Source organism: Esox lucius, chromosome 2 (assembly GCF_011004845.1).
Source record: "Esox lucius isolate fEsoLuc1 chromosome 2, fEsoLuc1.pri, whole genome shotgun sequence".
NCBI classification, from domain to species: domain Eukaryota; kingdom Metazoa; phylum Chordata; class Actinopteri; order Esociformes; family Esocidae; genus Esox; species Esox lucius.
This window is the reverse complement of record NC_047570.1, coordinates 26,897,447-26,911,146: the sequence shown is the minus strand read 5'-3', so window position 1 is coordinate 26,911,146 and position 13,700 is coordinate 26,897,447. Positions and strand designations below refer to the sequence as shown.

Sequence of the window (13,700 nt, the reverse complement as noted above, 5' to 3'; positions counted from 1 at the left end):
GTGGTGTGTACGATATCTGAGAGTTTTCTAGGGCAGTGAGATTTGTTTCACACAATTGGACAGAAGGAGCGAGTTCTGATGAATATATGCAGTCACGTTTTGTTTCATTTTGCAAAGCCTCCAAGGTGCACCGATCGAGCTACCAATCAGTTTGTGTAGTAGCCATTGTCCATAATTGATAGAGGCATTGGAAGTCTGTCAGTGGTTTTCCAATGAGCAGCTATATTGATAAATGTACAAGGTGTCAAGTTATTTTCTTTTTCTAAAAGTCTACAACTCAGGAAGGGCCCAGTCCTGCCCTAAGGCAACATTGTTTATTTGAATTTCTTATTTTTTGGTACTTTTTTTTTTTTTAATCTTTGGCAGATAGGTAGCTAGCTAACTAACTTTTACTCAACACAATGTATCAATTGATGTCTTCAGTAAACGTGTTGACCAGATTTAGTGAAATGTTGAGAAAGCATTAATTCTTTGTTCTACTGGTAAATCTTTTTGCCAACTGTAGCTTGACATTGTAAGAAAGTAAAGACTACTCTTTTTTGATATGGCTAGTTAGAACGACAATTTATTTGAGTGTTGCTTTTTGAAAACCGTGTCTGAAGGAATTAACTATTGAGATCTGTTGCTAGCAATCTCCTGAAAAATGTATAGCCTACTCATTTTAGTTATGGTTACTTTGCTGTTATTCTTGCTAATGTCTAAACATTTAGTAAAGTGCTGTTTACTCATGTTGTTGTAGTTACTTCCGGGTGCATTACTGGCACCAAGGAAGCAAAATGTGAAAGAGCGCTTTACTGCGTTTGCACAGAACACCACAGAACACCACATGGGAATGATCAATGTTGCTCTTTCAACATTTAGTTGATGGGCCCCACCTACGTTCCCTATGAATTCTGGAACCTTTTTATGAACACACCAATACAGAGCAAGCACTACCGCAAACGTCAACCTTGTCATTCTAGTTTGTGTTGAGGAGATGTTTTTTTACACAAATGTGTAATCAGTACATGAAGTAATTGCGCTGTGGTGAAATGCCCCATTAATGTTGTGTATCCTTTGACCAGTTAGATAATGTAATGGTTTCGTGTACATGTAACTAGAGCAGATTGTAAAGTCGTCTGTGTGGGAAAGTTCCTAAACACATTATGTAACAGGCGTCATAACAACATATTCAACTGTGTCCTCTGTCTCGACAGAAACCATGTCACATCCCTATCTCGACATCGCTTTAGCCAACTACACCACCGCATATAGTCACCTACACACGTCAGTCCCTATACAACACCTTAAGCCACCAACACGCCTTAGCCAGCTATACCACCAAATAACTAGCAATTAAATGCACTTCAAGCTGAGGAGGAAGGTAGAACATGCTGTACAGTGTGGGGGAGGTAATGACTATGTGTGCCTATGCAGGCTGGCAGCAGTCGGTGGGTCTAATAACTGTGTACTGTTTGTCTAGCTGCATTAAGACAGAGGAGGTTCGCCCTGTCACCTCTGCTGCTGTACAGGGACTATAGCTGCGTTTACACAGGCGGCCCAATTGGGATATTGTTGGGGGGTGGTGTCTGTTGATCAGCAGTGCACTTGGTGACTGGTCCCTCACTTTGTCCTTTGGCTTTTCCTGTGGGTGTCTTAACATTTCCATTCAACACCAACATAGTAGTACACCATGTGTGTGTGGAACTGGACAAATTCCCAGACATTTGGCCTTTTGACGGACACACACACACACACACACAGGGCTGCCAACTGTCAAATTTTGGTGAGACACGCATTTCTACCTCCTCACACACCGACATGCTACCTCTTTATCTCAAGCATTATTAATACAGTGCTTTAATACAGTGCTTTAATACAGTGCTTTAACAAATAAGCACATGCAAACGCCAGGAGCTTCCCCATCATTTTCTTGCCATGTTCCCCTTGACAGATTAGGATATAAGCCAATTGGATGCACGCTTGCAAACAACTGCCCCTCACAAGAAATGGAATGCAGCACAGCAAAATCCAAAAAAGTCAAAAGACCAGTATGGCATCTTATGATGCTGTTTGGTGTAACTGTCAACAAATAAATTTACAATCAGTACTTTCCCTGTCTCAACACAGGGATGCTATCTTATGATAGCATGCCATAATCTAGCAATTTTTTTTATGTATACATTATCCCATGTTTGGTTGTTGGTAATTTAACATTGAATGCTATAACAATAAAGGGTGGCCTGTAATAGTCGAACTACAGGCCAATTATATAATGTATATAGTTTGCCCAAACAGATTATAAACCCAAAATGTATGTAGCTCATTCTAGAGCAGGGAAAATACATTGAAACATGATTTGGGTTGAGTGCAGGGGCACATTTAAGCTGTCATCTTTTTCTTGAGAAGATTTCATTATCTGTTCTATTTATTTAGTCTCTTACAAAAGCTAATGAACAATGTCTACCCCTACAATGGGCTATATAGACTAATAATGGTACTTATCTCAGCAAGAGCACTCCGGTTATTTCACACAGGTTACTTTTATTATTTAATTCTTACCCATTCTACTGGTATAATTAGGCTATTTGAAACATGATATACAAACTTTTTTTTAATCTAATATATATTTCTTTTAAATAAGGGTTCTTTTTAATCATTTATGTACAGCAATCAATATTGGCATGAGAATAAGATATTTAGAAATATTCTCTTTTGCCATTTTTGTATTGTGGAGAAGCTGCAACGGAAAACTGGTGGGAATAAACAGAAAACATCTGACCTGTGTAGAGTACAGCAGGATGGCGGTTTGAAAATCAAACTCAACCATCTTAAAACAGACATAGTATTATTCTTGAATGTCGGGAAAATGTTTAGAAAACAGGAGGGTGGCCAACCCTCTTTACAAGCATTTTCTAGGCAGGAACTTCTATGCTCCTTATTTAAAGGGAGAGTTCAATCAAAATGACACATTTACATGGTTGTTTGTTATGGACAGTGGGAGACTGCTGCCATCATATGGTTAGACATTCCCACCAACTATTAATAAGAGCACTGTCTAGCCTCTAATTAAATCTCACTCCAAATTACCTTGAACAATTGGCAGACCGTTCTCATGGAAACACTCTCCCCACCTCTCAGACTCATTACTCTACTAGTGGAGATCTCCAGTGGCTCTGAAACCAGGAAGGGCTGCTCAATATAAACCCCTGTCATCGATGCATTCCGGCATATCATCACCAGGCAGATTTAGACCTAAAACGCTCTGTGAGTCAATGAGCCAAAGCTGCTCAGAGTAAATTATCCTAAGCTCTGTAGCTCTATAGCAGCAGAATAGATACAGACCAGATCAGTAGATATTATAGGTTATGATGATGGGGGACAATGATGCAGAATCATCCTCCTAAACCTACCAACTCAAAGAGCTGGTCCACGCAGTATCAACAAAACCGTTACATAACAATCTCACGACAACCAGACACATCACACTCATTTCGTGGGGAATCTATGGAGTTTTCTGAGCTTTTCTATTCTGTGTGACAGCTACATGAATATCAAAGACGATATAAACCAGCCTCCAACCATAGACGTTTTAAAGAACAAATCTTTCCTTTCCCAAATGTGGTTCCATATTAAAGTGATTATGCCATAGAAAATCCATCTCTCCTCTTACCTCCCCCTATTTCTCAACCTCCATCACTTTGGTTGTCAATCTCCACCTCTCCCCCTTCTTCGTCACTCCCTCGCCAAACCCTGCCGCTGTACTTAACTACGCTGTCTTCATTTTCTTTATTATGTCATGTTTAATGATTTCTTGTTTACAAAATGATCTAAGAGTCCAAGATTTCAGGTGCTGTTTAAATAAAACTGTTGTTTCAGCAGAGTGATGTATTGTTGTTCTTCAGTGCCTGTGGTTCTGATTTGGTACTGTACCTCTTTTGGGTCCACCACAGAAAGAGTAGCTGCTGTTGTTGGAGGTAGCTAATGGGGATCTTAATAACATTATTCTTTCCTACAGCATACATCCCTCCCTCCTGATCTCTGTCTTGTATCCAATCCCTTTATCTACTATCCTGCACCTCTGTCTTCTATCCTGCCCTTCTGTCTACTATCCTGCCCCTCTGTCTTCTATGCTAACCCTCTGTCTTCTATGCTAACCCTCTGTGTTCTATGCTACCCCTCTGTCTTCTATGCTGCCCCTCTGTCTTCTATGCTGCCCCTCTGTCTTCTATGCTGCCCCTCTGTCTTCTATGCTGCCCCTCTGTCTTCTATCCTGCCCCTCTGTCTTCTATCCTGCCCCTCTGTCTTCTATGCTGCCCCTCTGTCGTCTATCCTGCCCCTCTGTGGTCTATCCTGCCCCTCTGTCGTCTATCCTGCCCCTCTGTCGTCTATCCTGCCCCTATGTCATCTATCCTACCCCTCTGTCTTCTATCCTACCCCTCTATGCTGCCCCTCTGTCTTCTACGCTGCCCCTCTGTCTTTTATCCTACCCCTCTGTCTTTTATCCTACCCCTCTGTCTTCTATGCTGCCCCTCTGTCTTCTATGCTGCCCCTCTGTCTTCTATGCTGCCCTTCTGTCTTCTATCCTGCCCCTCTGTCTTTTATGCTACCCCTCTGTCTTCTCTCCTGCCCCTCTGTCTTCTCTCCTGCCCCTCTGTCTTCTATGCTACCCCTCTGTCTTCTCTCCTGCCCCTCTGTCTTCTATTCTGCCCTTCTGTCTTCTATTCTGCCCTTCTGTCTTCTATTCTGCCCTTCTGTCTTCTATCCTGCCCCTCTGTCGGCTATGCTGCCCCTCTGTCGTCTATGCTGCCCCTCTGTCGTCTATGCTGCCCTTCTGTCTACTATCCTGCCCCTCAGTCTTCTATGCTAACCCTCTGTCTTAACCCTCTGTCTTCTACGCTAACCCTCTGTGTTCTATGCTACCCCTCTGTCTTCTATGCTGCCCCTCTGTCTTCTATGCTGCCCCTCTGTCTTCTATGCTGCCCCTCTGTCTTCTATGCTGCCCCTCTGTCTTCTATCCTGCCCTTCTGTCTTCTATCCTGCCCCTCTGTCGTCTATGCTGCCCCTCTGTCGTCTATGCTGCCCCTCTGTCGTCTATGCTGCCCCTCTGTCTTCTATCCTGCCCCTCTGTCTTCTATGCTACCCCTCTGTCTTCTGTTCTGCCCATCTGTCTTCTATCCTGCCCTTCTGTCTTCTATTCTGCCCTTCTGTCTTCTATTCTGCCCTTCTGTCTTCTATCCTCCCCCTCTGTCGTCTATTCTGCCCCTCTGTCGTCTATGCTGCCCCTCTGTCGTCTATGCTGCCCCTCTGTCGTCTATGCTGCCCTTCTGTCTACTATCCTGCGCTTCTGTTTACTATCCTGCGCTTCTGTCTACTATCCTGCCCCTCAGTCTTCTATGCTAACCCTCTGTCTTCTACGCTAACCCTCTGTCTTCTACGCTGCCCCTCTGTCTTCTACGCTGCCCCTCTGTCTTCTACGCTGCCCCTCTGTCTTCTACGCTGCCCCTCTGTCTTTTATCCTACCCCTCTGTCTTCTATGCTGCCCCTCTGTCTTCTATGCTGCCCCTCTGTCTTCTATGCTGCCCCTCTGTCTTCTATCCTGCCCTTCTGTCTTCTATCCTGCCCTTCTGTCTTCTATCCTGCCCCTCTGTCGTCTATGCTGCCCCTCTGTCGTCTATGCTGCCCCTCTGTCTTCTATCCTGCCCCTCTGTCTTCTATGCTACCCCTCTGTCTTCTGTCCTGCCCATCTGTCTTCTATCCTGTCCCTCTGTATTCCTTTGCCTGTCAGCCTATCCTTTATTACAGCATGCAGTAAGTCTTTATGCAGGATGTGTGTCTCTGCCAGTCCCTCTCCCCTTTTCCCTCTCTCTTTCCTCTGTCTCTCCTCTTAAATCCTTAGCCAGTCCTACATGAAGCATGTGTATCTCTCTTCCACCTAAAGGGATTACTTAACAGTGATTGACCAGAGTCTCCTGGAGGCATAACTCAACTCCTTTAATTGGACGTTCTCCTCGGAATACTGATGGAGAGAATTCCACAGCATGACGGATCTAAACAGGGAGCTGGTCTCCGTGGAGACGCAGGAATCAATTAGATTCCATGGGTTGTCTCATGGCGCTGCGTTGAACATTCACACATACCCCACTGTCAGCATCCTTGTAGTGTCCCAAAAAGCAAACTATATAGTGTATTACTTTTCAGTAGGGCCCATAGAGCAAAGGTTAAAAGTAGTGCACTATGTATGGAAAAGTGAAACATTTAGGAAGCAAACACACTGCATCAACTGCTGTCAGCACTATCTCCTTTAAAACCTTCACTCCTGTCATCACATCACTACTCCCCTTTAAGACCTTCACTCCTGTCATCACATCACTACTCCCCTTTAAGACCTTCACTCCTGTCATCACATAAATACTCCCCTTTAAGACCTTCACTCCTGTCATCACATCACTACTCCCCTTTAAGACATTCACTCCTGTCATCACATGACTACTCCCCTTTAAAACCCGACAACTTCCCTTTAGGCAAAGTCTCATTACATACCTAGCTACCATCCTGTTAAATCTCTCTCCAGCATGTTTCTGTATAGAGAGAAAAAGCTGGAGGGATGGACGGACGGAGGGATGGAGTAGTTGAAGGGAGGGGACAGGCATGGATGGAGGGAAATAGAAGGGTAAGAATGGAAGGTGAAAGTGGAAGGTGGAGGCAGATGGATGACATAGGGATGGAGGGAAGATTCCATTACCTTGATGGTGGGAAGGACCAGATCCATGGCCGCACACTGTCTTGGTGTCAGACTACGAGCTTCCTCTCTGATCACGTGGTCCTACAGAGAAAAGTTCTCAAGAACATTATGTCCCACACACAATGCAGAAACACACCTATCCACACACAAATACACGTATACAAATATGGTCTCATATACCCCAGCTGTCAGCTATTCAGCCAATAAGCATTCAGCATTCTGGTCTCTAATCAACTGGTTTGTAATTATGCTGATAACCGGTTTATAAGCACGATAAGGCATCTCAGGGATTTGTGATGTATTGGGTATATACCACACCCCTGCTTGCTTTATTGTGGTCTTATACCATGGCTATTGGACAATCAGCATTCAGGATTTGAACCACCTACTTTCCAACAATAGTTAGGTTCTGACTCTTCAAACATGAAATCTCATCAAAGATTTTACCTATCAAATAAATAAAAAAAATACAGTATTATGAGCTAGTAGAAGCGACAACATTAAAATAAAACGTCATTAGAAAGAGTTAACTAGTTAAATCTGTTGCAGACAGATTGGGAAGCAAACATTATTGCATAATGTACTGTACACTCCGCCTGTAAAGTCATAGGTAAGTAGAATGAACTCAAGTTGCATTAGCAGGGTAGAGGAGGAATGGGCTTAACAGAGATTAAGTCTGGATGTAATCACTATGAGAACTAACTCCAATTTACACAGATTTACTGCTCTGGAGGAAGTAAGCTGCTGCAGGACTCTAACTTTTGATTATCACAACAGTGTTTGTGTGTGTGTGTGTGTTTGTGTGTGTTTGTGCATGCGTACTAACGTGCATGCGTGTGCCTGTACGTATTTGCATATGTGCGTGTGAGTGTGTTCACGTTCACATGCAATATGTTTCTCATTGATCCTGTCTGTTAACCATCTGTCCTTTCAGGATCAGTTCCTTAACAGCAGGCCTAATGCTTAGTATTGATCAGGTGTTTAACAGTGAAGGGCAGTGTGTGTGTGTGTGTTTAACTGTGACTGCGGCTGTGCTCTGATAGACCAGAGATTACAACAACCCAGCCCTGCCTATTAAACTCTGTATTAAATACTCTCGTTCTCTCTCTCTTGTTCTCCCTCGCTTATATCCACACACGTTTTACCCCCCTCATGGTAGAGTATTTCTTATTTTACTATCCTTGCAGGGATTTGTTGGTACTCTCAGGTACAGTGATACAAAGACACTCCCCCACACAGAGGTGCCAATGAGGGCCCAAACCTACCTTAAGTTTGGAGAGCTGTCCCAGGTCCTTGGCAGCACTGAAAATCATCTGTGCTCCTTGCTATGAGGTGAAAAACAGACAAGAGGGAGACAGATAAATATAGATGTCAAAGCCCCTCAAAAACTCAATGAGATGAGAAAGGAAACACAAAACGAATGCAGGATCATATGTCTCTGTGTTGCTTTGTGAGATGCTCCCTTTGGGGTGATGTCACACTTGTTAATGTTGCCTGTAAGTGTAAAATTTACATAAGCTACTGCATGACACAGGAAGAGAGGTAGACCCCATGTTGTCAGAGCTATGTAAATATGATCTATAGTCTGCAGCGTATAGTTAATGATAAATGATGAAGAATGGTGTGTTTGGAATGCATGTGTGTGTACAGTGTCCAGACATACTGGAAGATATTTCTGTCTGATAACCGTATATGTGGAGTGCTGAAAACACATCACAGTTTTCAGTCAAATCTTTTTTTCAATTTTTCTTCAGTCCTGGGAGATCAGGTACAGTAGGTGGAAAACAGCCCAACTATGATGTTGGCCAATTATCTTAGTTGGTGCCTGCTAAAACGTAATCACTGCAATGCCTCTATCACTCCAGACTCAGGGCTGACTAGTGTCTACTTCTGCTTCTGAGTAATAATACGCTACTTTCATTTTTAGAATAATATCTTTTGGGCCAGCAGCCAAATGGTCAAGAGAGTTAGGCAAGTAAACGAAAGGTCGCTGGTTCTAATTTGTGAGATGTCAAGGTAAAAAAACAAATCCATGCCAATTGCTCTTGTAAGTTGCTAAAAAGAAAATGTCATACAGTGAGGTGGGAAAGTGTGTGGGTGTCCATGTTTCTGTTTGTGCGTCTATATGTTTGTGTGCGTTTCTGTGGTGTTTGTGTGTGTTTACTGAGCTAACATAACATCTTACAGTCTGGTCGTTCAGAGGGGGTAAGACTATCATTCTCTCAATGGTGTTCAGAACAATCTTCCACAGTTCCTTCAGCACTCGTTTCAACACAGTCTTCTCACAGATCTTGGCGAATAAAATCAAACTGCAAAAGCAGAGCAGAGAAACGCAGCAGAAATAAGTATGTGTCAGAACTCAAAACTCATACACAGTTAAAGGGACATTTCAAATCCCATTTTGTGAAATGTTTTCAGACTGCAACATTAGTTTAATATCAAAGTGACATCAGTTGTGTAGATCCTCCAACCTAAACAAGAGCACATAATAAATCAGCTAAAACCGGGCATTAGAGGGTGCTTATCTTTTCAATTAATTTAGGATTGATGCTTATAGGTAAATCTACACAATGGACATTCAACTAGATAGTTCCTACTTTTGAGGTCTGAAGACATCTGACAGTGGTTCATGTTTGAGTTAGCTGTCCATTTAACATGAAACAATACAGGCCATGTCACACAAACCATGGAGGCTTAGGAAGACAACATGATCAAACATGGACAAACACGATCAAATGTAAAGTTCAAAAAAACCATGCTATGTGGAATAAATGCACCAGCTTTACATGGTAATCTCTGTGAATGGAAACCTTTGGCTAAAGAGGGGAAGGCGAAAGGATTTGGTATTTGCATATTATTAAGAGGATTCTACTGTAATACCCCATTGGCCTCGATGTTGCTGTGATTGTCTGAGAGAGAATCATACAGCTTATACCCACACACACTTGGACGTGTGCACACACACGCACGCACACACACACACACACGCATGCATACACACATACATACACGCACGCACACACACACACACACACACACACACACATACACACACACACAGGATCTTTCAGGGAGGGATGCCAGTGAAAAGAAGATGCAAAGTAAGGTAGGAAAACAAATAGCTCCCTGGTGAGTACTGGATTGAATATCAATATGGATGTTACCACTCTCAAGTCAAGAAAACACCTATAGCAATAACTAATATACACAACACAGCACACTGCACCAGTACTGACACGGCAGAGACCTCACACCAGACGGACTTCAAAATGAAATGTTTGCCCAGTTATGAAAACCCTCCATATATGATTTGGAATAGGTGCTACTAGGAGCATTGGTGAGAAGCATTAGGTTTAAACGGAGTGGTGGTTGAAAGGTGGTGACGCTGCAGTCTCGAAGAGTCAATCCCATGTTCAGGAAATGTGTTGGGGTGTTCTTCTGGGGTTTTGAGGACATTGTGACAGTTATGAAATGACAGAGGCATTACATATACAGGGGAGTGAGGTATTGGAGCGTGGAATTAAACCAGGTCTCCAGTGGGGAGAGGGCTGAAATGTGTATAACACTGGAATATTAACACCAGATTGGCAACTGCGATTCTTTTAAGACTTTTTGAGACAAACCTTAAGCCTTACCGTCCAGTAATCTCTCTTTTTAAAAATAAGCCCTGCTGAGTTGGTGAAAAAGCTGAAAAATCTATTTTTTTAGAAAAACATTTCGCCTGTCATCTCATAACATCATTTTTTGGGGGTTTTACAGGCCACTTATGTCAGTGCTTGATGTTGGTGATGTGCTACTGTATATATGCATCAGTGTCAGGATTGAAACCTCTCAACACAATCTATCATGCAGTGTTGCGTTTTAATACTGGTGCAAAATTTCACACTCTTTGTCGTTTATTTACTTCAGTTGGCTTGGACTCCCTGAGCCAAGGGCCATGCATTGGCTTATTTTTGTGTACAACACTATACTTCCCTATTATCTTACAAAAAGTAAACTAGAAAGCCTGCACTTATCAAACGCCTAGAGATACAGTGGGATTACTCAAGGTTAGGAAAAAAAACCCACATGAAAGTATCCTTAAACTAGTTAAGGAGTAAAAAATTAGCACTTCAGGGTTTAGTTACCTGTTCAGCTGTGACACAGAGTTGACCACATCACCCACAAAAGTGTATCTCTCTCATAAATACCTTGGATTCTAAACAGAATTGAAACTTCTGAAGTCAATTCCTGATACCTTATTACCCACAGCTACAAACACACACACTGAGAAACAGACAGACTCAGAAAGTGGAGAAAACACACGCACATACTTCTTTTTGAGTGTCTTGTTTGTGTGTGTGTGTTTGTGTAGGCTTTTCAGTGTGTAGGAGTTCCTCTACTGCAGAGAGATTGTGATAACATCCATACTGATATTTCATCTGTATCCAAAGCACTTCCAGACTGACTTATTATGATGTGGAATAGAGCCACATCCTCTTGCAATTACAGTGTAGAAACTGTTTTATATCTTCTACTGTAGTCAAACGGGTTAACTAACCAACTCTAACCAACCTCACCCACCAACCTCTAGCCCAACTAGTTAACTCACCAAACTGTTCAAACTCTAGCCTAACTAGTTAACTCACCCAACTGTTTAACTTCCCAGCTAACTGCTTCATGCATTCACAAACTAAACAGATGAATCCTACATTAACAAACACATACTTTTCATCCAGGAGGTCCACGAAAGTTTATGAACCTATAAGCAAAATGGGTTTACGAACCCAACCCTCTTAACGTATTGGCTCACTGTTTACCTCAGGGCTTACTGAATGTCATAAACAGAACACGTATTGTTATCCAAAAGATCAGTGAATAGGCTAACCAGTTACTAACTGCACATCCAGCCGCTAATATACATGTATGGACATACTTTTTATCCAGGAGGTCCATGAGTGGTCTGAGGACGGTCTCAGCATCCATGGCGGCGTTGCTCTTCCCAGCGGCACTCCCCTTCATCTGGACTAACTCCTGGTTCATCTGCTTCACACAGTCCTCAATCACCGGTTTGAAACTAGACAGGGAAACAATACAGGGTAAGCAAAGAGACACACAACCACACACCAAACACAAAACACACACACACACCCACCTGGAGCCGAAGACCGCACAGAGCTCATCCATTACGGTGTTGAGTTTGTTTTGCAGTTCCTTCAGTAGGTCGCTGGCCTCTGCATCCAGCTGCCGCAGCAACAAGGACACATCCCATAATTAGCCATACATTATTATATCTACACATCATATCACTCAATGTTTTTTTCACCTGACATCTGAATACATTACTCACTTTATTTTTTACTTACAGGAACTGCATTTAAATTGGCAGTGTGACATGACAGTAGTCCAGAATGCAGGGAATAAGGTGCCATTTGGGATGAGTGAGTGTGTGTGTGTGTGCGTGCGCACGCATCTATATTTATGTGTGTGTGTGACGGATGACCACATTAGTTTAGACGGATGCAGCCACAGACAGACTAGCTCTCCATGTCTAATTCTAATGGTGAATAGTTTGTGTTTAGATGCCCATTCTGGAAGCCATTACACAGCGCTCAAGCTGTTATCATCAGCATAATTCAGAGTGATGTGTTTACCTGTGGTTTGACAGTATTACTCATCATCAAGCGTTATTTATCATTTGACTTTCACGCCTGTATAAATGTAAAAGGTTGTTTTAATGCCGCTTTTCAATCGGTCACTCCTTGTGACACTATGAGTTCGGACTCAAAACACAAGAAATATTCAAATGCCATCTTGAGAATGCCACGTGAAAATGTTGAGCCCACCAAAAGTCCCACCATCCAGGCCCTATTTATTACGGATTAACCATCTCTTTATTATCCTGTCTTCACTTGGACTTAGCAGAACGATTATCACTTACTCAAAAATATGAAGAAGAACTTGAAATATAGGCAACCGAGCAGCCATTTAACAGTCCACTTACGGCTCATATTCTGCCTTAGGTTGTGCTGTGTGCCTGGGTTTTGGTTCAGTATTGTGTTCTCATGCTGTGTTGCTGATATAATCCGTTGACTGGTGGCTAGCCCATAGAGTTGGCAAACGCATTGCGGTGACGGCTACCAGAAAGCCTGGTTTGCAAGTAAGGCCATGCACCACTTTTTCTGAGAGTGATGGTCGCCATTGTTGTCTGTGTCAGCTTGGGTCACGCTTGCCCCGCCCTTCTCCAATGCAGCTCGTTTTGAACACGGCTTTGGGCTGCGGGTTGACACTCATGAGACATGTCTCTTTTCTGGAGGGAATGAAAGCCACTGGGGGCAGTAGCCTCCCGTGCCTTGTATAAGTTGGAATGGTGCAGAGGTCCAAATGTATCAAACTCTCCACTCAAGCACTCTCTCTCTCACAGTCTCTACTGTATGCAAGAACCCATGTTTGGATGACCTGGAGATGTCCCCGGCAGGTTCAGAGAGCTTTGAAACACAGAGAGAGCGCTGACATCAGGGCAGCCACAGTCTCCCTTCCAGCCGAGTATCATGTTGACTGGCTGTCACTACCGTCCCAACAGAAAAAGTCCATGTTCATTGGGAAATTCCTTCCTACTGGCCATATGGTTGCTGAATCCATCCTACCTATTTTGAATGACTATATTGACCAGCTGAAGTCAACTCTTACTCCAATAATCTACCCCATGGAGGAGAATGGGAGAAGCAGGCATTGTGTGACTGCCGTTGGTGGAAGGAAGGTTGGCATATTTGGGCAACTGGCTCCTGGTGGTGAAATCAAGAGAGCAAGTAGTGTGTGACACTGTCCCTGGGAAAACCTGGGAAAAAGCTGTCAGACCCCTAGGACTGGAATTTGATTCAGAAACTGTGCGTCACAGCAACTAAAGCTTTCACCTCTGCTTTTTCCATTTTTGGCTAAGCATTCTGCTTATGCCAACAGGTGTTGATGGCTTTTATGATAGCTGACAGACCACAGG

General features: G+C 43.1%; 1 protein-coding gene across 5 annotated transcripts in view; it reads right to left on the bottom strand.

Moving 5' to 3' along the window:
- The window catches only part of LOC105022641 (protein unc-13 homolog C), a 151,006-nt gene that overhangs the window by 15,281 nt on the left and 122,025 nt on the right, over positions 1-13,700 (bottom strand). For all 5 annotated transcript variants that reach the window (XM_034296733.1, XM_010891248.4, XM_013137480.4 and 2 more), the window contains 5 exons: positions 11,859-11,947; positions 11,640-11,780; positions 8,910-9,033; positions 7,990-8,049; positions 6,725-6,805 (listed from right to left, as the gene is read on the bottom strand). In XM_034296733.1, the coding sequence (XP_034152624.1) occupies positions 6,725-6,805; positions 7,990-8,049; positions 8,910-9,033; positions 11,640-11,780; positions 11,859-11,947 (495 nt within the window). The remainder of the gene's footprint in view (positions 1-6,724; positions 6,806-7,989; positions 8,050-8,909; positions 9,034-11,639; positions 11,781-11,858; positions 11,948-13,700) is intronic.